Source organism: Anopheles stephensi, chromosome 3 (assembly GCF_013141755.1).
Source record: "Anopheles stephensi strain Indian chromosome 3, UCI_ANSTEP_V1.0, whole genome shotgun sequence".
Lineage (NCBI taxonomy): Eukaryota > Metazoa > Arthropoda > Insecta > Diptera > Culicidae > Anopheles > Anopheles stephensi.
The window spans coordinates 33577004-33600488 of NC_050203.1; the positions used below are offsets into that span (position 1 = coordinate 33577004).

At 44.7% G+C, this 23485-nt stretch overlaps 1 protein-coding gene across 2 annotated transcripts in view; it reads right to left on the minus strand.

Moving 5' to 3' along the window:
- Positions 1-23485, minus strand: part of LOC118509600 (fringe glycosyltransferase) — a 118838-nt gene that overhangs the window by 90242 nt on the left and 5111 nt on the right. For both annotated transcript variants that reach the window (XM_036050391.1, XM_036050392.1), the window contains exon 2: positions 15854-16258. In XM_036050391.1, the coding sequence (XP_035906284.1) occupies positions 15854-16258 (405 nt within the window). The remainder of the gene's footprint in view (positions 1-15853; positions 16259-23485) is intronic.

Consider the following 23485-nt stretch of genomic DNA (forward strand, 5'->3'; position numbering starts at 1 on the left):
TGACAGAACAAAAAAGGCACCACGGAAGAGTTGGTTGGTGTGTCGCGGTTTTTTGAGACTGACGCGGCGCGGAGGAAAGACCTTGGCGTGAGTGAGTGTGAAAAATTCATAAATAATATCTGTGCCGACCGCCGGTGCACGAACGGCGATATTGCGTTTGTTGGGAATGGGGTAGGTGCGACCTGGGTCTGGAGCTTAATAAATTAAGCCGTTGGTGGTCCTGTCTCGTCCGGTGAACGGAATCTTCATTGCCAGCTCGGCCCCCTCGAATGACACCATCTACACAAACGGCTCGAAGCGGTCGTTGCCAATGGTTGCCGATAGCTCACGAGAATCTTGATCTGATCTTTAGCCGTAGAGCAGCGTAGGTACGGACTTAGTGGCCCCGGTAGGGTGCAAAACCTCCAATCAGAGATTTTGCACATAATTTCTAAATCACATTTGCACCGACTAGCGCGAAGATTGTAATCACGATCAGATGACGACAGGTGACGATGGCTCTCGGTCTCGAGAAAGCTCTCCTAAGGCGAATGTAAAAGGAAGAAAACAATTCTCACTCGGAAGCTTGATTTACGGGTCAGGTTGAAGTTATGCTTTTTTGCAGAAATTTTTCTGAAACCGAAACAGGGTGGAAAAGTCGCTGAACTTGTGAACCATTGTCGTAAACAATCGTGCGGGCAGTCCTCCCGCTCCAATCCAAGAAGCGTTGAAGCTCATTTGAATGATAATTATACGGTTTAGCAATTTGCTACGGTCAACCTAGAGACATGATCGTCCAGGGCACCGGCCGCTTAGTACGCGTCAAAGCAGCCGGGAACACATCTGAAGCGCGAGGCCGCAGTAATATTGCTCGATTATTCATCGCTAATGGGATATTCAAATAGCCATTGTTTGGGAGATGGTAGGGAAGCGTTTAGCTTCGGCAGAGCGAGGAATAAGCTCGGTCCGAAATTTATATTCCAACCATGCTAATGAAACTGGGGAGGAAGATTTTTGGCGAATTAAGAACTTCTAGGACGGACAATGGAACAAACGTCGTCCAGCACAAATCACATTGATTGAGTGATAAAATTAAGCACTAATCTCTGCTGGTAAAGTCTTGTTTTGGAAAGTTATTACAATCGAACGATTTATTTCGGTTTCCCATATCGAGATATAGGGATTGTTGTGGTCCTGATCTTCAAAACATCATTTATTACTTAGGTGATCGAGCGAGACGACGTTGTCCAGATGTGGCTGATGATAAGTGGGCGTTCTCGCATACGATGCGTATAAATAATGCAATTCAAGACAATCCCAGCGGGAGAAAGCTTTTTATGACAGCTTACTGGAAACCCGTAAGGAATGTCTCAACTTTCCACTGGAAGCTACTCTTTTCAACCCACTCACAGAGTTTTACCGCCAAGAAGCGCGTGATACGGGTAGCAGTAAATCCTTCCTGGAGCACCCTTTACAGCGCGATTAACACTTGGCAGAGCGGCTAACGCTTAATGATGCTCCTAATAAGTGTGATGACGATCGGTGGGTTTTGAAGCCGGCTCCAGCTCAAGCTAGTCTGAACAGATGTACGAGATCGTGTTTAGATCGTACGATTGCCGGCTTGAAACATGATCCAATTGAGTACCTTTACTGTCTCATTACAGGCAATCGTCCTGTGTTCTATTTCCAACGCCCGACTAGACACAGCTGTACGGGGACAAGTTTTTTTTCCGGCGTTGTCTGTCCGGTAAGTACTAGCAGTATGGTCCAGGCAATAAAACCACCGTAGGCTAGAATCTTCCATAATCGGTTTGAACCCGGGCGAAGACATCCACATCCAACGTGCGCGGGTATCTTTCACCCATGGCTCGGACTGGGACCATCCGCCGAGGGCGTCGTTGATCTTGGGCACGAGCGAGCTATCAAAGGGTTTTCACTTCAGCCTTCGCCCTGCGCTCCACCGTCAGGTCGGTTTTCTACTTCCTGGGGCAGCTTAAACTGGTTTTGCCAGTATCTGGAGCTTACCGACGCCCGGCCAAGACCAACGCCCGGCGGGGGCGTTTTTCGAAGCTCGTTCAGGATCGGCTGAACAATTGGATGGGTGGATGGCCAGTGGGTGCATATGGGTCCACCGTGCACCGTTCGCTCCGCTCGTTACACCTTCCAACGGGTCAGCGTGCCTGGCCAGAGGTGGGCGTTAGGGTGGATCGAGCGCAAATTGAATGCAAAAAAAGGGGCATCCGATGTTTCCTGTGTTGGAGCTAGGGAGGGAGCGGTGGATATCGGGGGAAGGCAAACAGGGAGTCCCTCCCCCCCCCCCCCCACCCAACGCTTGCAATTGGATGCAGCCGGACGATCCAGTTTAAATTTCCATTTCGCGCGAATCGCGCCATGATCATAACCGTGCACCGGGGCGGATATGGTCCGCTCGCTGAAAGCTGATCCTCTCTGCCGTTTGGTTTGTTGGCGGGGGACAGCGGAAGGGTATCGCGACTTCGGGGTGCACAATAAATGGAAATAATTTATTTCACTCCTCTTTATCGCGGGTGCCCGCGCACTTGGAGCGTGTGCCCGTTTGAACTTGCTGAATGCAGCTTGTTATATGTAGGGTGTGGGTCTATCTGGCGAGGCCCATCGAGTTGGTGTTCGGGCGTTTTCAAAGCAGCATTATTCCAAATCGGGGACAAAAGTTTGGATGACGCAGAAGCATTGTTTGACCCTTTCGGGAACCGATACGAATGTCGACCGCATCATCAGATGCTCCAGTTGTATTGCGCGCTCGGTAGACATTTGGTAGCGTTGGGGTCGAGCGTAGGATGTGAAGATGTAGGAGTTCGAACACAAGCGCTCCGAGTCGATCGCGAGTCAGATAGAAGTCACATTGACCTTAGGTGTGTGCGTGTGTGTTTGCATACCCGGAGGTGAAAACACTTATCGGGTTGATTTAACTTTTTTTTTTCTCCCCCGGACAGTCAAAGAACGCTCAAGCACGGGTCCTGATCACTCATCGTGCCGATGACTCTGACATCTCGCGAGGGTCGGTGTGTATAAACATAATTATAATTCCAAAATTTACCAGATCATTCGTTGTTTGGTGTTACTGTTTCGCGTTTGTTGAATTCCCGGAGTTTCCGACACTAACGGGAGGTCCACTGTGGTGCTGATGCATTCGGATAATCCTCCGGTGACTTCCCACGATGTGTGCCGAAACAAACACCAAACACACGGTGCCTCTAAACCGTGGTCCGTGATCGGAAACATGCAGTATCATGCAGTCCACTTAACCTCCAGCCCGTAAACGGGCTATGTCCGCAAGTCGTCGGAGGTGTTCTTAATCTGCGCTCTGACCAGAACAACACATCGAAGAATCGGTTGACGTTGAGTTGAGGTCATTCAGCAACGATCCGACCACTTGGGTCCGTTGCGATTGGAGGATGTCCAAACGTTTGATCCTCTCAACTAGATCTGAGCTCTCCGTTGGCTCTTGAGACGAGATCAAGAGTCAGCAGAAACGAGCATCGTTTGGCGTTTTGTGCCTAGAAAACTGGAGAGAGAGAACGAGCGAGCGTGCACGATGTTGTTGACGTTACGGAAAAGTCGCTGACTCAATTGCTCATCATCAAAAAGGGAGTCGGATTAACCCGGGCCGGCTTCACGAGGGTAAGGAATTTCGATAGAACAACATCGAAACGATCATTCTGCTTGTCTGCCAAGACGCCGCTTTTCTTGGTGAAGCACACGAGAACTCGTAGCTTGTTGTGTAAACAGAAACATTCACTGTAGGAATGTTCTTGTTTACGTCACGCGAGAGAAGGTAAGCTGGATCGCCTTTACTGTTGTCAAGAAGGCTGTACGGTATTCGTTTCCATGTATGCCTGCTCTACTTTGCGATGCGGACATTCCATATGAAGCGAGAAAGGAAAATAATCTGAATGAAATATAATCATAATATTATTACGCCGCACACAAGTACTGTGGTCCTCAAGCTATCTTGTGTCTCCTTAAGGCTGCTTTGTTTATTAAAGTCAACCCCCAGAAAGGAAAGAAGAATTAAATATTCCGGTGCGCTTGCTTAAAATATGCAAAATAATTGGGTTCCCGATCGATTTTAAAAAGTTTCAGACAAAGAAGAAGCAAATGCAACTCTAAAAAGGAAAAGAACGTCCAAAGAAAGGTACAAAGAGCCTGGGTTGAATGAAATTTCTGCCGCACGTGCCATGAAGTTGATTTGGTCTTGCACAAAGTATTGGCCGGTGTAATAAATGTTGGCCATCGGATCTCTCTCGGCCCTCTCGCTCTGTTTCTCTCTTCAGAAGTTGTCGTGCAGCTTGGTGTTGCAGTTTTGCTGCATTTCTTGAATGCCTGGCCGGCATTCTTTGGCTTCGCTTGCGGGTTTTGCGGTGATTCATTTGCATACAAAAGGGTGACACAATCTTGGAGCAAGCGTTGATACTGTTGAGGCGAATTGTACTTCACCGAAGAAAGGAGTTGGAAAGGAAACATTTTAAGTTTAATAAAACATATGTCTGCCTCCAGATCATTACTCGACACCTGAATTTTACATTCCATAGCTCAATAACTAATTCAATGCAAAGGTCTCATAATGTGACACCTTTCCAGAAAACAGCCCCAGAGCGCCTTCAAAGTCACCCGGGGAAGAATATGATCGCAACCGTCCGCAACACCAATAAACCAATAAATAGTCCCACCGTTGCCACCGCGATCTCAGCCCCAAACAAGACCTCGTCCAAGAAGCTCAAGAAGCTATGGGTTAGATTGATTTGCGCCTGCCTCATTTACCATTCAACGTGTGACGCGGACGTGCGCACCGGTCAAACATTTCGACTTCGGCAACCGGCAAAAGACCGACACAGTAAAGAACAGCCAAAAAGATACAAATCCTTCCCCTCCTTTTCGGTTTTAGCTGTTGAGGTTTTTCGGTTTGGAAGGCAAGCGGGACGATGTATTTTGATTGGATTGTAGAATAAGACGATGCGAACACAAATCCTCACAACGCATTCAAGAATCAAAGAATCAATTGTATTTTTGTTGTTGGGGAGATTCTTCGTCGTTTTTTTGCTTTTTTCTCTTGAGCAACTTAAATTGAGTGATTTTAAAACACTAGCGAGAGCGAGGTGATGGTTGAGGGTAAAAATTAATAATGTTCTTCTTTTGTAAATCGAGTTGCATTTATCATCCCGAGTCGAGACATGGGGAGATTTTCATAAGAATGGACCTCCGGAGGTGGATATGGAACGTTTGAAATATGGTAAACATAAGACCGGTTGATCGAAGAAGTGTGGCCGCTCTCCGTTGGAGGTGCATTGAAGGAAGTAAGTCAGGGGAAGTCTGTCCAGCTTTCAGGCTGAATGCATTTATTGGAAATTAATAAACAACTTTTTGGCTAATCCTTTTTGACATCAGTGGTTAGCAACTTAGAGTTGGTATTCAGCTATTGAGTCCTACCAGAAGTTTGAATAGACTTGCAAATTGAATATCTCTCAATATTTGATAGATGACATTTTATCTCCATAATATTTTAAATAACAAAAAATTATAGTCTTTTTTTTAAGGCTTACTATACACTGCTTCGCTAGTAAAACAAAGGCACGGCTTTAAAGCATTCCGCCTGAAAACATCATCTGAAGTTGGGACGGAGAACTGCACTAAACAACCTGTTCTTCAACACCCTACGGAGCTTAACTCCGGCATGAATGCGTGTGTGTGTGCCTGGAAGCGAATGAAGAAACCGCCTCGCTAGAAATAATTTGCAGAAAATCCCTCATTTTACGGCCTGGATGTCTGAAGTGTTCGTTTCGCGTTGGCGAATTTCCGAACACAGAGAGAGAGTGGATGGAAATTAATTAGAAACGGTCGTGATGTTCGGAAGTCCATGAAAAGCTAACCGGCGACACGGTTGCTCGCGCTTTGGTAGATTTTTTGGCACAAACCTCACACAAAACCTCAAAGCTCATCTTGGACGATGCTAATGAAGTGAACGCTAGCCGAAAGTTGCCCAGTAGATTAGTGTTTTTGGGAAAATACAAGCTGAGGAAGCAAAGGTCAGCCATAGTTTTCGGTGAGGAACGCATAATATTACAAATCGCGAAAGAGGCTCTAATATAGTTAAATATTTTATTTCGGCTTCGTATTGGATAAGTCTGCACCATGGAAATAGAGCGTGAACGAGCTTAGGTGTGGCGATCAACATTAAAACCCGAACGGAAGATGGCAACTAATGAAGTGTAATTACCCTGTTGATCGGATCACCGGATCTTTCGGCTATTGGACGAGAATTGAAAGACTCTAACGGGTTAGACGAAAATGTCGGGCGTGAAAAGCCCGAACGAAGCCAATTACCATCCCCGCGGGGCATTAAAAACTATGTACCGAGATGCCGGCTTGAAGCTTCGCTACCTTACGCACAAGTGGTTCGGGCACAATGGGACCGCTCGATGTGCACGCTGTACAGCGAGTACGTGTCGGATGTGATTATTTTTGGTGATGATTCAATTTCTGAGATGAAGCGAAGGGACGTCTAAACCTCCTCCAGAACTGTTGCTCTGATCGTGTAAGTGCGATTTGCTCCCGTTCGGCTACAAGCCGATGAAGTATGTGCTAGAGCGTCTACTAGCGCTCGCGGGCCGTCATGATGGACGGGTTATTATTATGATGTGCACGCTTTTGTGCCGCGAGCAGTAATTTGGCTCATTATGAGCGCTCTGTAAGCGCTGGCAAAACTTGAAAACTGATTTGCTGCCTCCACTGAAGACGGAAGGGAAAGAAATGATGCAATCAGACGATATGATCTCTTTATGGACATGGGGCCGTACACAAGGAAACACGGGTCCAATAATTTCCCTTTCGATCAAACATCATCAGTGTGTGTGTGTGTGTGTGTGTGTCAGAAAAGTTTAATGAATGACAGGAAGAAAAAGGGTCCGTGAGCGCATCAGGTGGAGATTGCAAATACGGTAATAAAATCAGAATTGATCCTCTTCTTATTGGACCTTTCCGTTAGTGGTGGTTGATGAGGTTGATGCTCACTATCCTGGAGCTTATTTGAAACGTGGGGCGGAGGGAGTTTTATTGGGTGCTATTTAAGAGGTGGTGAGAACTCTAGTGGCGATCAGTTGAAGCGCGAGTATAAATCCAAGCAAATGAACCTCGTTTTATTGAACATTTCCTGGTGAGCAGTTCAACTGATATTGAAGGAATTTATTGTTTCTTGGGGAATAGAATGGGAATATCTGTGGCGCTCATTAGGACGTGTCTGTTTGCTTCAGACATGGAAGGGCTTAGACATGAAATAGCAACAGGCGGCAAGTGTTCCGGGAGCGATCGTAAGGCTCCCCCTGGGAAAAAGGGTGTTGCGATCTGCCTGTGAGAAAATACACATCCCACAGTGGTGATCTATGATATCACGCAGCATGGGTACATCGGGAAACTCCGGACTGTAAAATCAAAGCATCAAACTGAGGTACGTCAAGCTGCAGCTATCGTCTTTACCCTTCACACCGGATGTCTTCAAGACATTCAGAAAGGCCTCCCGAATAGAGGAAGAGCCGTGGAAAAGATCGCTCGAAGCATGTTCGGTGTTTCTATTCGGAAGAAAGACATCTGAAATAGGATAATGATAGTGGTTTTGGAGTTGTGTAGCAATGTCTGTCCGTTTCCCCTTCTAACGACATCCAACGCATGTCTAAACGCATCCGGTGTGTACGGTGGAACAGATTGCAAATGGAGTCAGACGCTCGGGCTGTTATTCCGGCTGTGGACGTATTCGGAAACGTTTTCAATCTTGATGACAGTTCCGTCCAGGGCAGGGGAAAACTTCATCCCAGAAACGTCAATTCATCATGTTCAATCACCCAACAAGCATATCGTTATCGATCTGCATGATACACAAAGCACTCTCGGTGGTGTGCTATCAACTCGCGATCACTTCTGTCGATGAAGACATCACCGCCGAGACCTATTACTAGACGAGCCACCGATCCTGATGGCGCTGATTGGCAGTGATCGAGCGAAAAACTGCACGACCAGAGAGACTTTGCCTTTGACATACGGCCGTTTGACGGGGGTTTTTACAATCGATCTCTGACCGGCCCGTTATGGGGATGACATTGCGGAAAATCTGCATACGGGTCTGGCCTTAGAGATCATGATACGTATTGAGACATCGATACCGATATTAATAGTCCAGTGATATCTTTCTCCCCCTTTTTTTCGATGGCGGCACACTGTCACGGTTAGCCATTGCTTGCAGATTACCGAGGTCCGAGCATTTTAGATATGATCTTACGTGGTCGATTATCATACGCGGGGAGATATAATAAAAAAAACAGGCCAGTGACAAGGGTAAAGAATAGTGGTCACTATTGTCACTGTTGGGCCATTGGGGCGTCCTCTCTCTCTTTTTCCACTGCTCGCTAGATGCTGGAGCTGGCTCAAAAGGAAGATACGACGATGGTGGTCACCCGTGACGCCGTACCAAACTCGTCCACAATTTCTGCCACAGCGACACAGCGAACGATGACAACCGGGTCCCGCTTCTCGCACGCCACCATTCCACGCTGATTCGTCCACGCTTAATGTGTGTACATTTGCAATTTAATGAAGGCATAAAATGCATTTCATTCCTTCCGTACCGGGCAATGAAAATGGAACATACACGCTGTGATGCACTTGGCTCCCAACCGCTCGGGAGAACCTTGAAGACGCAACAAGGCAAAAGGGCTCGAGTAAAACAGATATATAGAAGAAGCGAATGAAATGACCCGTATCTTTTCGTCTCTTGTTTTGTGAGTGCCGTTTTTTAAATATGTGTGCTTTGCGCTCGTTCATGGCAAGTTCAGTTCCATTTCTTGCCGGCTGAGAATGTGTTCAGTTCCGTTTCTATGGTTGGCGAAGTTCTGTTCTTTTTTTTCTGCTGTCTTACTTAGAAATATTCCACCACCGGCTTCTGCTTCTTCCACGCCACCACGCAAGCCCTGGTTGCCCCATTTCTCTTATGTTCAACCGTCCATGCTAAGCTCATAATCGAGTGCAACAAATAGCACGATCGTATGTGGACTTGGAGATGTTGGGGAAAAGAAAAACGAGACCAAAAATGGCACAAAGCATAAAATGCAAAACACAACATACATGCAACATGTGTGTGTGTGTGAGGTGAAGCAGCCAAGCAGACAGCAGACTGAGCGCCAGCATAATAGGATGTAATATGCAACAGCTCCAGCCGATCCAAGCGACAGCAGCGCTCTACAACAGACAGAGATTCTAATTCTGGACCACCGTTTGCTGGCTTGGTTTGTAGGCCCCCTTTGGCTATTTTGCACTTCCTTCTATGCTCTGTTTTTCAAAAAACAAAGCTCGGAATGGCCTTGTTGTGTTGCTTCCATCGCTCGAGGGCCGAAAAACCTGATCAACTAGAATCAGCCCAGCTCGCATGCAGCGAGTTGCAGCAAACAGATTCGCTTTTTTAGCTTGGACAAAGTAGAAAGATTTTTCGGTATTTTGCCGTTGAAACGGTTCGGTTACGCCTCCATGTTTTTTTGTGAGGAACTAAAAACAAAAAAATCGCTTCTTAATATATGCATTTTTTCCTAATGTAACCCTTTATCTCCAGCTGGGATCCAGAGAAAAGAGGAATCGGTTCAAGGTCTTTATCTCATCATTTACGGTTGTGGCTGGAGATTGGCGAGCGTAAAACATGTATGCATGGTTACGCATCAAACACGGAACCTAAAACCAGAGTATCATCAACTTCAAGATGAAGACTGTTTTAAAAATCTGAGAGTAAAATCCGTTGGAAGAATTTTTGTTCCTCAGGATTAATCCATGCTTATCTTCAGGAGATCAGCTGTTCAAAGTGCTTTCCATGGAGAGGACATCAAACAAATCACTGTTTGCTTTATGATTGGTCCCCTTCATAACTTCCTAAGGCTAATAGCTTCATTAGCTTTGTGGCACCTCGCTCTCTCTCCCTCACACACACCCTTAAACGCTCTAATAGTTCAAATAACTGTCATCACGCTACCCTCCAAAAATTAAATCAAATTAAAATCAGTTTAGTCGGACACCGCTACGGTCCGCTTCGGACTCGCCATCAACCTCACACACGGCCGTTGATTAACACATTGCTGTGCACCGCTCGCCCATCCAGTCAGTCGGTAGCTACATCAAGACACCAAGGCATGCAACCAAACAAATCATAAATCCATCTAGCGCTTCGTACATTAACCGCATTGGTGGTGATTGCTGTACACCCTCCGGAGTTCCGATTGGACTGACTGTTGTCCAATGTCCTGCGGGTATGTTACGTTCCCTCACAGTCAACTCCCGGCGGGGCATTAATATCCCAAAATCTCTGTCCGTGTGTGTGTGTGCGTGTGTCTATTACGTGCCACATTAGGGCGCGCACCAGGGGCTTAGGGTAGTTTTTGGAAGGGTCTCCTTATCCCAATGTTGGGCATGTTTACATTGGTAAGCCTGGGATCTTGGGAGGGCATCACGTTCAATGACCTTTCGGAGCCGTTTTTCAGTTGCATTAGGAATAGATTGTGCAGGTAGACGCATCGGAGGTTAAGATTATTAGGCCTGACTTCTTCTTTTGATGAGCTATGGCAGGTGAAAAAAGGATCCTATCGCAATTCATTCATGCCGTCACACTTGATGCTACTGAGCTAATCTGTTTCGATTCCCTTCACCAATAACCCCTTTCTGGGGGAATGAGAAATTCTCATCACAAGTTTTCACACACACACACACACACACACACACACACACACACACCCGATTCCAATAAATCATCTCAACTTCAGGCCCAACCGTACCTGCGGAGGATCGATACGATCATCATTATCGATTCGTCTAGGATGCAGCTGCAACCGATCGATTCGTGTGCTCGCTTCCCCGAGCAGGTTCCCGTAGGTCACGGTAAACAACGGCCCTCGATGGATGGATGAAATGAAGTGTTCGGCAGCGGCGCAAAATGCAATTTATTTTCCAACCGAGGTGATGAAATTGAAACCAGCTGGAGATCGGCAATCGGAATTGGAGTAGTACGGAGGCTTGCTGGAACAATGTAACTAATTGATTCACCGTCCAACTGCAAGCTCAGCAGGGGGGCGGACCAACTTTAAAAACCCCCACCCGTGGAGGCTGAAGGTTCGATGGTAATGGGATCGATTCGATTGATGTGGTTGCGTTAAGATATCATCAATGAAGACCTTGGTCGGTTGTGTAAACTATTTCTCATTTAATTTGCGTCCATCCGGAATCGATAATTTCCGAATCGGAAGACTTCGAACGACAAGAATGTTGCAGTGTTTCGTTTGCTCGAAACGTCAGTCCGTACATTGTGTCGCGCGCGCTCCAACCAATATCCCAGCCGTGACCCTCAGTTGTCAAAACGAATTTGATCGATCATGCGGCAAGTGAGGATTAACGAGGTGCTAGCTAGCCCGTGGCTGGGACTTTTAACGGAGGCAGGTGCCACGACGAACAGTGGAATTCTCACTGTCCCGATCGTTCTGCCGTGAGGTGAAAAAATGGATTGATTTGATTAGACGTCAACGCGGTCAACACACGGTCACTAGCAGTCGCAGTGGGTTGGATAACATTTCCCTTCCCGAACTGGTTTCCGTTCAACATGCACCGAAAACCTTCCACCTAATCGATCATTTTCCGTTTGTTTGTTGTTTGATTGTGTGTGTGTTGGTACATGTGGCTTAGAAGGGGACGCTCTTTGATACAATTTAGTGTTTTGTTGTTGTTGTTCGACTTGTCTGAGGACGTACTGGGTTTCTGTTCAATTAAAAACCCGTCAACATGCCATGATGAAATGTAAAACATGCACACTGATTGACTGGTCGATGAATTGTTCATAAAAGGGAGGGAATGGAAAATTAGAGCTAATTAAGTGCGTGTTGAGAGGTATAGAAAATAAAAGAGAGACAAAGAACTACTAAATGGATTTAAGAAAAGTTAAAAGAAACCCAAAACTTGATTCTGTTTCTATATAGATAATAGTAAGCAAGAGTATAAGACTACACTCCAGTAGAGGGAAATATAAAAAAAATGAAAAGATATAAAAACACACAATACGAAACAGAAAAAAAGATATGTAAACCAACAAAACTAATCATAGTATAAAGAAAAACAAAACAAACAAGCGATAACAAAACGCAAGAAAAAGATATCTAACAAAATAGGATATAGGTAAGCAGCAATGAAGAAAGTACATAAAAATAAATGCAAACATAAAAACAGTTTTTTAAAAGTCGTAACTAAATCATAACAAAATTAGAAAACCAGAAAAAATAATAGAAAGATGGGCAAAAGTTAACACAAAAAACGTGTAAAAAGTGAGAAAATATCGATAATTATCTAGAGAAAACAAAACCTAATAAAAACTCTGAGCATGATAATAGGGAAAATAAAACCCATACGAAGAAGACAAAAAAACTTAATTACAAGAGTAAAAAAAAAGTAAAAAAAGCAAAAACTCAAGTGAAAAATAGCTACAATGTAAAAACTCGATCAAACCACAACCGGCTAGCGATAAGCGATGACATACGGTTGCTGATGAAGATCTTTCAACATTCCCAATCGATTCACATTGCGGGTGTGAAAATTGATCGAACGGATGCTTTAAGAGTAAACAAACAAATCAACTTATCAAACAATAAGGTGAGGAAAAAACGCTTCACATTACATTGTTGCAAATGAGAACGGAAAGGAGTTGGGAATTGAGATGCAAACAGCAAAAAAACCCACTGGGAACACATCTTAATTGCAACCGAATGACGATGCAACAACACAAGGTGGTTCACGGAGCAGTTCTGCAACGATGCAGTGCAGTCAGGATTGTCATATTGTGTGTGTGTGTGTGTGTGTGTGTGTGTGTGTGTGTGAGTGTTTATTTCTACAATCAACTGGATCGATTTTATTTAGCCATCACAGCCAGAACAGCACGCTGATTGTTTGATGTTTTGTTACGGTTTGAAGGAAATGTTGCTGCCTTTCGCCTGATTCTAGTGTTGATTTTATTGAACATATTCTTCCTATCAAATCCTTGTGTGTTTTGTCGTAAAAAAGCCTTCTCAAAGAATAAAAGACGATCGAACAAGAAACTCCTTCCCTTTTCGCTAAACGATATCTGCATCCAATCAACAACCCTCCGCATGCAGCTGCAGGACAAGAAAATGCTTTCATAAATCCTTGTCTCCTTTATCCCAGTCTTTCTTTCTCTTCTCATGGTACCCATTCTGTTCGACCGCGAAGCAACGCGCGTGGCAGTAATTAAGTTGGTAGTTTTAATTTTCTTATATCAATCCCTCTTCCCTCGACCGTTCCGGGATCGTTCTTCTAGCGGTCTGGTTGTCCCTTTTAATTAATGCCTACAGCGACCACAAGCGCACCACATAATCCCGAAAACCTCTTGAAGCCCCTTTTTTCTTGGGAAGGCTAGCGCAAAGTTGGGATGGGTTGGTCCTGTTTAAAATCCTATGATTCAAGGAATGGCTCATTTTGCACTTCAATTACCTTCCCCCTAATCCATTGGTTTTAAAAGTTTAAGCTTTCGCGTCTCAACCCATCGTGGAATCGAGTGAGAAGCAGAAAAAGGATAATGTGTTCGGAAGCTGGAGAAAGTGAAAATGAATTCCCGGACAGAGGACTCCATGTGGAGGAGTCCATTTTCCACTCGAAAGTCCTCGAAACCATTCTACTGCAAGTTTGGCTATTGCGCTATTGGTTCTAAGTGAGAAAAACAAATCATTTAAGAGATTTCTACATCCCGATTGGCTTCTGGGTCAATCCTGGAAAGGGGCTTCAACTATGGGATTTGAACCATAAGCCGACCTCTAATTAACAACCCTTGAGCAACCATTTTCTTTGAAAGAAGAAAAAAAAAAAACGCCACGTAATTGTGACTTAAATTATGCCCGATTACGCGGCCCCATTCTATCCCAAGCTTTGAAGACAAACAAGAATAAAAGGCCGGGAGGAAACCTCGTCCCGTGCATTGTTTTCTTATCACCTGAATAAGTTATCATTTTACACTTCACAAGAAATAATTACATACGCCTCGGAAGTTAAGGCAGGCATGCTGGCTATTGTGGACAAAGAAAAGTTTTTTCCTTTCCCGACTAGAGAGTCACATACACACACACACACACACACACACACACACACACACACACACACACGAGCGTGCGTGTAAAGGTTTCTTAATATGCTTTATGCTGAATGCAAACTTATGCAGACCCCCTTGCACTTTGGGTGAACAACGAAACGAGCGCTGCGCAAAGGGACGTGTGGGCTTGCTTAAAGCCAAGTCACCGCCCCTGAATGTGCGTGTGTGTGTGTGCGGTTTTCTGAAGTTTACGCTTCGTCATGCAGAACAATTGCCGTTCGTCACTAGGCATCAAAACTGCTGGTGTGCTTTCGCGTTTTTTTTTTCCAGCGTCTTTGTTGTGACGGGTGCTTTTTCTTGCTCAAGAACCACATCTTGCAATGGAGAAAAATAACTTTGGTAATAAAAAAACTGTAAGTTCTACAATTCAGCTGAAAGATAGATAAAGTGGGAAGAGTTTTCTTAAGCTAAAATATACTACAGTGATGGGCAGTTTTATAAGTGCATAAAGGTTGTTAAAAATTTGTTTCTCATTTGTGGCCTAAAACGAGATGCGTTTCAGATCAGAATACTTTACTGTCAATCATGCCTCAATATTTTATTGAATGTCTGTATAATCTGATGACTGTTTTCCTATTTGGGTCTATTAAAAAAAACCATGAAGTTTATTGTAGGAAACAATCCTTGTTAGCTCTAAGGCTTGCACGAGCAAGGTTCCCTTTTGTCGGAAATTAGATACTTTGAAAGAAATGTTGACTTGATGTTATTATTTTCGAGAAGCAGAAAATTAACTTCTAAAACCTTGGTGGCATTGCATGATCTTCAGAATTACTTTTGACACACGGAAGCAAAATTAAAGAATAGAAAATGATTTATAGGGCGAGACGTTAAAGAAGTGGCAGACTCCTAGGATACTAGGAGCGGTAGGAGCGGTAGCTCGTCGGCAAGGAAAATCCTGTTGTTTTCCTCTAATATCACAATTAGAGGGGCCCAACATTGCCTTTGAACGTTTTTAAACAGTGAACATTTTAACTTGATTTATACAAGAACTGTTCTTAAGAGAAGGATTTTGACTAAGTGATTTACCAAAAGCGTTATCCTGTTACGGAAGAGCGTTAATCAGATCTCATATCTGAAATCAATTCAAAATTAGATCTGGTAAGGCTTATTTACTGTCTTTTAATTGAAAATATTCAATTTTTAGAGTGTCAATTATTACCAGCAAAAATCTTTTAATATGATAAACAGTTTTTAATACAATATCGAAACTATCACAAGCGAATGTTTGAACCAATATTAGGACCAGACCTATAGATTCCCAAGGATATGTCCACAAAGCTTGTGAAGTTTTGCTTTATCCATCCATATAGGGCCAAATTTATGTCTTGCTCGTATTTCACATCTACCATATTGGGCAATTTTACATTCTCTGCAGAGTAATTCACCAATGAAAAAGATTATACACTTATAGCAATGTCTATCACTGTCCCACGCCAATGTGCAGTAGCTCGCTACAACGCAACGAAAAAACGGAAGTTTGTTGCAATGCGCAGCAAAAAAAAAGAAACATTTCGTGTGCAAAAGCCTGCTCTGCCAGGTCGGTTTCCCATTTACGGTTGTGCCGGTTGCGGTCGGCACAAGAACAAAGCGCGTTCATCCGCCATCGAACGGTATTGGAATAATAATTAAATGGCGTGCGGTTGGGCCACACGGAAGGGTTGGCTGGTTCCTTACCTGTTCCTTGGCCAGCTGGTACCACGTCTTGATGATCATCTCGAGCCGCGTGTCGTGGTAGCTTTTGGTCGTTTTCACACTGATCAGCAGATCGTCCAGCTCGGTGGTCGGCGGTTTGGGTGTGCCGGTGACGGCCAACGGCGGCGGTATCCGGTGCTGCCCGTCGAGTGTCCGACGCCGTGGATCATCGCCCGGACCGGTCACTAATTTATTCGCATCCGCACGCACTAGCTCATTATCACTGGCTGCACGCGCGAACGGTGCAGAGTTATCGCGCTTCGCTATCACTACACTCGCGTCGACGAGATCCAGGCCGGCAACGGGGCCGGGACCAACCGCACCACCACCGGCTCCAGCACCACCACCACCAAGCGCCATCATTGCGCCACCGAATGGTTGCAGATCCTGGAATGGAAGGAGAGGAGAGTTTGCATTAGATGATTTTCCTTTAAACGATCAATTGTCTTAATCGGATGAGAAGAGAGGGCGACGAGCAAATTAAATGTCGTTCAACTGTCAACCTTCAAGTTCACGGGTGTAATGTGTTAGTTCACTCGGACTTCCAGAGATCGGCGTCGACCTCAATTGCACGACATTGTAGAAAGGGACATTAAGTTCCAAGATCGTGATCGTGATTTTGCGGTAGCAATGTCAGATAACTAGATCTCCCGAGGTGAATTCTACAATTTCCTACGAGTTGGTATGCAAAACGGTATTCAAATGCGAAACTGTCGCACAGCAGGTGCACCAGCACCGGCAGTCTGCAGTTGCTGGTTACTTCCCTCGATAAAGCGTACATGGGCAAGAAATAGACCGGAAAACAAAATCTCCAGCGGAGCTGACACTGTCACGAATGTATGCAAACAGATCGTGTTAGGGAGAAACCATTTTCGAGACCGTTTTCTTGGTGGTGAACGGTCTTACATGCTTGCCAACTCTGGCAAATTCATATGGATTTTAACCGTTCGAACGTGTGGTGTTAAGCGGCGGAGGTGAATGCCACGACCCGGGCGATGTCCCACTGTGTCAGGTGGCTGTGGTTGGATAGAATGGCGCCATTGCAAGTAGGAAGTTGTCCCGATTTGTCTTGGTCTTGGAAATCTTGGGAGGATTTAAAAAAACGTCTTCAAGAGCTTGGCATTTTAGGACTCCCAACTTAGAATAGAACAGTACTTGAGAAACCTCAGCTCTTTCACCTGCACAGAACATGACTCCTATCTACTCTGTTTAAGCCTTGTTTGTCCAGTTTGACACAGCAAACAAAAAACATCATTATCAACTAACTTCCAAGGAACGTCAGACACGTCTTTTTTCGTTGCAAAATATCCGGTTCGATAGGATGCATAACCTATAAACCGAACGCACACGCCTCTTTCACCTTACACCAGCCGCAAAAAAAAGCAACTCGAGAAAAGTAGAAACGAAAGCCGACGCATCACCGGAACTGATATGTTCGTTTGAAGTTTGCTATCTACGCTTATCTTATCCGCGCACCGTTCGAGAAGTTCGAGTCGGTCGGCCGGAGATATTATTTTCCCGGGGTCAATATTTACCGAGTCCCTCGGCTGACCGATGGATTCAGATTCGAGGGCGATGGTGTGGACCACTTGCAACAACGGAAAAAGAAATTTGCGTGCGTTCGCAATAAAGAAGCGAAAAGTTTTAGGAATTAGACTCCCGCCTAGAACTCCATCGCACCAGCTCGTCCGTTCCCACGGTAGTCATGGTCAGCGAAGCGGCTTAACCATTACCACATGCTCTTCTTCGCTCATCACCATCCGTGCAGTACAAATAAGGCCCGTAGCTTGTCTACCGAAACAAGCGTCGACTGTTTGCACTGATTAAATTCGAATAAATTTCAATTGCTTTACGCTCGCTCTGGGCTGTGACCGACCTACCGCTATTAAAATGCAAGAGCAACTGGTAGCATCAAGACAATGTGAAGCTATGTGAGGAGCCATGTGAGGAGTGTATTAGATGGTGGGTTACACAAAAAAAAACCTTCGATCCTGAAGAATGCACGGGAAAAGTAGTGAAAGGGGAGGAAAGTTATTAGCCCGATCGTAGGAAAAATAAATCTGAGGTTCGTCGCTTGCAGTCGGTAGAAATCGTTTGTTTTACGATAACAGGAAAATAACAGCAGCAGCCGGGGCACATGGGGCTCGGCGGGAAGGGCGGGGTGATTCTTTAGCATACTTTAAGACCTCCCGGGACCCATCGAGCGTGTGTGTGCGGTGTTGGCAGACTGCGTGTGGATTTATGTGTCTTCGTCACGGTACGCTGGTTGATCTAATTGAAGTGCGTTCACGCGGTCGGGGCAGCGCTAGGGCATACCACCGCCAGGGCAAGTTCATCCCTTCTCGTTTGTTTGTTGTTTATCCTCCTCCCTCCAGCCCGTTTCCCACATCCACATCACTGGTGTCATAATGTGAAGCTCATAAAAAAACAAGACCCCGAAACAAATGAACTCGTTGATGTGTTGAACCGCAAAACGGGCGATGGTCGTCGCTCTGTCCGTGTTGTTCCATTCTTCTTACACACAGGAAAGAGTGTAATAAAATCAGATTTCGAACGTGGTTAGTTCCATTGAAACCGGGAGTCTTCCCCGCACAAGGTGGGCAAGGTCGGATCGAGCCGAACCGAAAAGGCAACATTGCGAGTGCAGTGTGCTTGTAATCATAAACAAATGATCATGCCGGGATTGGGGGCCCAGATGAGTTCCCGGTTTGGTGGAGAATTTCCCCGGAATTTGTACACACATTTTAACGATCGCTTGTCACACTTGTGCCGGAACGGAGCTCGTGGATGTTAAAAGGGCAGCGGCAGCCTTACGTCGTCAGCATTATGACATGTGAATGCGTCTTTGCAGAGGTTGATCTGTAACGTTTGTGTGTTGTTGTTGTTTGTACCTGTGACGTGTTTGCTGTCTGCTTTACGTTATCAGAAGCGGGGCTTGAACATGATCGTTATAGGACGAGCCTCTGAGATGTGGAGTTTCTGAAGATCAAACAGTGGATGGTATTCTAGGAATGTTGAGATGATAACGATCGGAATACATCTGGAGACGACTTGCTGTTCGAATTCGTTATTGGAAGGCCAACACTTGTTATGGGGCCGGTGGCCGAGGTGGTCTTCAGACGGTAGAACCGGTGTTCAAATCCCATCCAGATCAGCTCTCCGTACGCAGGGATGACTGCTCAGGGTACAATCAAGTCACAGAGAGTCAAAAATGACAGGCCATGACCTCTGGAGGTAAAAGAGTCAAGGAAGAATAAGAAGAACGCTTGGACCCAATTCTTATACAAACGTCTACAGGAACTATGGGCTCTGGAAGCTATGGGCCTCCTTCAATCTTCCGATTAAGTTATGTTTGGTCTACTCTTGTTCACATAGGTTCTCTTGTCTCTTATGTCTGGATATATCTGGTTACCTTCGATAAATTTCCAAAAGACTATAGGAATATTTAAAAGAAATATCCAGATGCGATAGGTTCTTGAGATGTTCCTCGGTACTAAAAGTTGTACTTAAAGCCTATAGTAGAGTGTCCTACATGCTTTCTCCAATAAATGATCTGGCATCCTCATTATTAACTACCTTTACATCCTTAAATTCCTCTCCAAAAGACTGCCAAGCTTAGAAGCTAATGAACAGAAACTCTTTCCTTCTAATCCTGTGTCCTTCTTCTAGCCTGCTTAAATCACTTCTCTTCCTAGAACTCATTCAAATAACAAATCAATCTCTTCTTACCGCTTCAACAGTTCAACAAACTCTCGCTAAGTAGCGCTCGAAACCAGAGCAAACCCGCGCCCACCACCTAAGCAGCCACACCACATCGTTTCACAATCGATTAGTCAGCGAAATCAATCGAGCTCTAATGCGCTTCCCTATGTCTTTCAGCGTCTCGTTAGGCTTCTCGGGCCCTCCAAACACACGTACACGTGCACATGATCCTCCTGGTCACATCCGGTCGGTAAAAGAGGCATATATCGCCCCGTTTAGTTGCCTTTCTCGGGTCTCCGTCTTGTCTTGTCGGCTTCTGATCCGCACGCAGTTCCACCACAAAGCCACCATCCAAACTTCGACCGAGCTTGGCTTTGATGATGATTCCGAATCGGTGGTGTGTGCGCGTGCGATCACGGCCCGATCGGTGGGCCGATGCCTTAAAAGCTTCCGCTAATTTTCCAATCAGAATACAAATGATCCACAAGCGATGGCGTGTTGGTGTGCACAGGCGAGCGAACGGAAAACTGGTGCTCCGAGCCCATGGAAAGCGTTTGCTTCTTGATGGGTGCTCTGAGCTGGATTTAAACGCTTCTGAGAGTGTTTGCGTGTTGACCCGTACGCACACATCTGAAGAAGAGGGGTAAACCGTTCTTGGAAGGTGGGGAGAAAATTGTTGGTAGTTTTCGGGCGAGTCAACGCACCGTTCGAGCATTGTTGAACTGCAGTTTTGGGGGACGTGTATCTGCAGGCTCTCGCCAACTCTCGATCGATTAGCGTTCGATCGTTGCCCAAGGACGGTAAGCTTGACAGGTTGACTTCCTGCTTCGTGAAAGTTCCCGAAGACTTCTTGGTCCTCTCGAGAAGTTTGGAGTTATCCTTTCAAGCTGCTTAAGGGCGCTTTTTGCAGCTTCAAACCAAAATTGGAAATTCGTTACTTAAACCTCCAAAAACACGGCTACACTGCACTGGTGAAAATTACACATTGCGTGTTCTAAGATAATGGTGGAACAGGTTTTCTGAGCCTCTGCGGGCATCAGTCATTGCGTTTTTGTTTTGCGTTTTTTTTGCCTCCCTCAGATAGCTTATTAAATGCGCTATTAAAGCAACGAGAGCGAAACCCTTTCTGTTCCGCAAACGAGGCACTTCGCAATTGGCAAATGATCGTTCATTTTGCAGTTGCTTTTCATTTGTTTGAAGCTTTGTTTTTTGGCTGGACATTTGGAAGGCGACGAGTGCCCCATCGTGGTAGTAACGCCATTAGCTCAATTTATCATTGTGGTTTTAGTGTAGGGAAGGCTTTTCGGCGCAGCGGAGAACGCATTTGAGCATTTGATATGCGTCGGGGGCCCGATTTTTATGCGTCCGAAACCCGGGAGTTTCCTCTTTGTTTGAAGTTTGGTTGGATTCTTCGTGAGGTGGAGTTTCATTCATTGCGCCTGTTTGTGTCTATGCCTTGCTTCGTGTCCATTGTCTATTCGTAGCTACCAGCATATGTTCTTCACTGCGGCCGAAGCAGCCACGAAGCATGAAGCTCATGACAGTTTCGGTAGGTTCGTTATGCTCAAGAACTGCCCGATTGGCGCGAGCAGATAACTTGAATCCGGTGTTTTTTAGTTGCGAATGAATTGTAAATGGTTAGGAAGCGAAAACGTGCTTCCCTGCTTAGACGACAGCTTACGCATTCATTATGCGTAACATTGTCCACTTGCGTTAAAGTGTCGTTTGTGCTGTTGTCTTTACATGCCGTCCAAAACCCCACCAAGAATGACATTTAAAACGAAACGCGACGTCCAACGGAGCAAATTCGATTCGTTCTAAGGTTTTCTGTCCGGCACCAACGACATCACCGAATCTTGAGTCTTGGGGTCTTTTGTTTTACTTTCAATTCTCGCAGTTTCTGACCTCGGGTGCGTTCAAGTCACCAGCGCTTTTTTTGTTGTTTTCTGGCGTTGGCGTGATTATAACGCTCACCACACTGTTGCTGCTGCTGCTGCTGCCGGGGCTTGGATTGCTTCTGCTGGTGATGCTTGTTCGATGCAAACATCAATATTTGACCAAACTGTTTGTGTTGGCCATTGTTTTTGTTTAGCTTTCCATTTGAGTGCTCTCGCTCGCTCTCCGTTTCTCTGTCAGTGTTTTAAATTATTGGAAATTTTTTTTTGGAAAGGCTGAGTGGATAAGGCTCACTGACTTTTGGTGTCGGATGGAACAGCATCACCTGTTCCTGTTCCTGATGATGTGTGCATTACAGCAGCCTCAACCACGGCACCGGTATGAAGGACAGTTTGTTTGCAAAAGCTCGATTGTACAGCGTATTAACGTTAGTGTCTTAACGATTATGGTTAACTTTCGGCTGTTTGACATACACGGCCCTCGGAGTGAGTCATAACGTTGTGACAATGTTGCACCAGCTTAATGAGTTACGTACCTCCTGCTGCCGACCGCTGATTGATAAATCTTTTCAAGTAAACAGTTTTTTTCCAAATTAAATGAAAACCCCATTACGTGTTGTTGTGGAACAATGGTAAGAAACGGGTGAGCGGAAATTACACAAAAACTTAACTCAATATGCTGCCAAGGTACAATGTCGGCATGATTCGATCGCCGCAGCGGGAGGACTTCATTATCGCCGAGGGTGCTCCAAATTGAACTGTTGCATTCTCTTTGAAGAGCGAATCGCAATGCGCACATGGATGGTTTGAAGTTGAAGCTGAAGAAAACTCAATTTTAGGTAAACCAATAGATTGAACTCGGAAAGCATAATAAGGGCCTTTAGACGATCAAAAGGAGAAACATTGTTGTGCGGATCGTGTTGTTTTGCAAGCGAGTTGGAGAAGCATTGTGTGCCGCTGGTTTCAGCTTTAGATTTGAATTTGTTTTAAAATAATAGCAAGTGATGTTTAGGGTTATCAGAGTACTTTTGGCTCAAATCTTATAACTTTTCCTTTTAAGTGAAGACCGAAACAGTGAGATGGAATATTCAATTTAATGGAACACAGCAAAGTAAATCATCTTTAAACCAGTAGCAGAACCTTTTCAGAGTAAATGAAACGATAGAGATCTAGCTGAACATTAGCAGAGAAATGCTTTGAATCGATCCCACTGGAAACGATCGAAGGTATTGGGTACAGTGTAAACCTCAGTTTAGGGTTCGAATCATCTATTGCAACTGGATAGCGGAATACAGTCCTTAACACAACTATACGATCACCTGTGTTTTTAAAAGAAAAAAAGAACTGGCAGAGTTAGCTAAAATTGATGTTCTAGTGAGTTCTAGATAACATAACTATACGAACACCTAGGGAAAATATTTTTCTCCACTATTGGAATGGCTTTTAAAATCGTTCAAAAACACAGGCAGCTTAACACAACACGTTAATAAATTTTTTCTTAACGTTTATGGCTGCTTGCTATGTAGCTTTTACAGGCAAGACACTCGGCTAAGTACTTCTCTAGAAAAACTTTAAATAAATTTAATATGAATTTGAGCTTAAAAATATTGTAATGTGAGAAATCTAGCTTTATCAATCTTAATCAGCTTAATCTAGCTTGCTCTTGTAAATTTATTTTCTCCATAATACTATAAAACTAGAAAATTTAAATCAAAAAGCTGTTGAGAAATATTTTCCCTACGAAAAACTTCTAACTATCTCAAAGGACTGGACTGGACGTAACGAAATTTAAATTGAATATATAATTCCGATCACCAACTCATTTAAGCGAGTAAGGCAACAAGTATGGCCTAATGGCTTACTGAGAGGCGCCTGTAGTTGATAGGAATACTAGCAAAATACCAATGAAGTGCATTATAAAATATAAAGTTCGAATTATAAATGTAAAGCAAAAACCTCTAATTAATCTCGTGTTCGTCATCGAAAATTGATGATCAACAACCATCAAATTGAAATG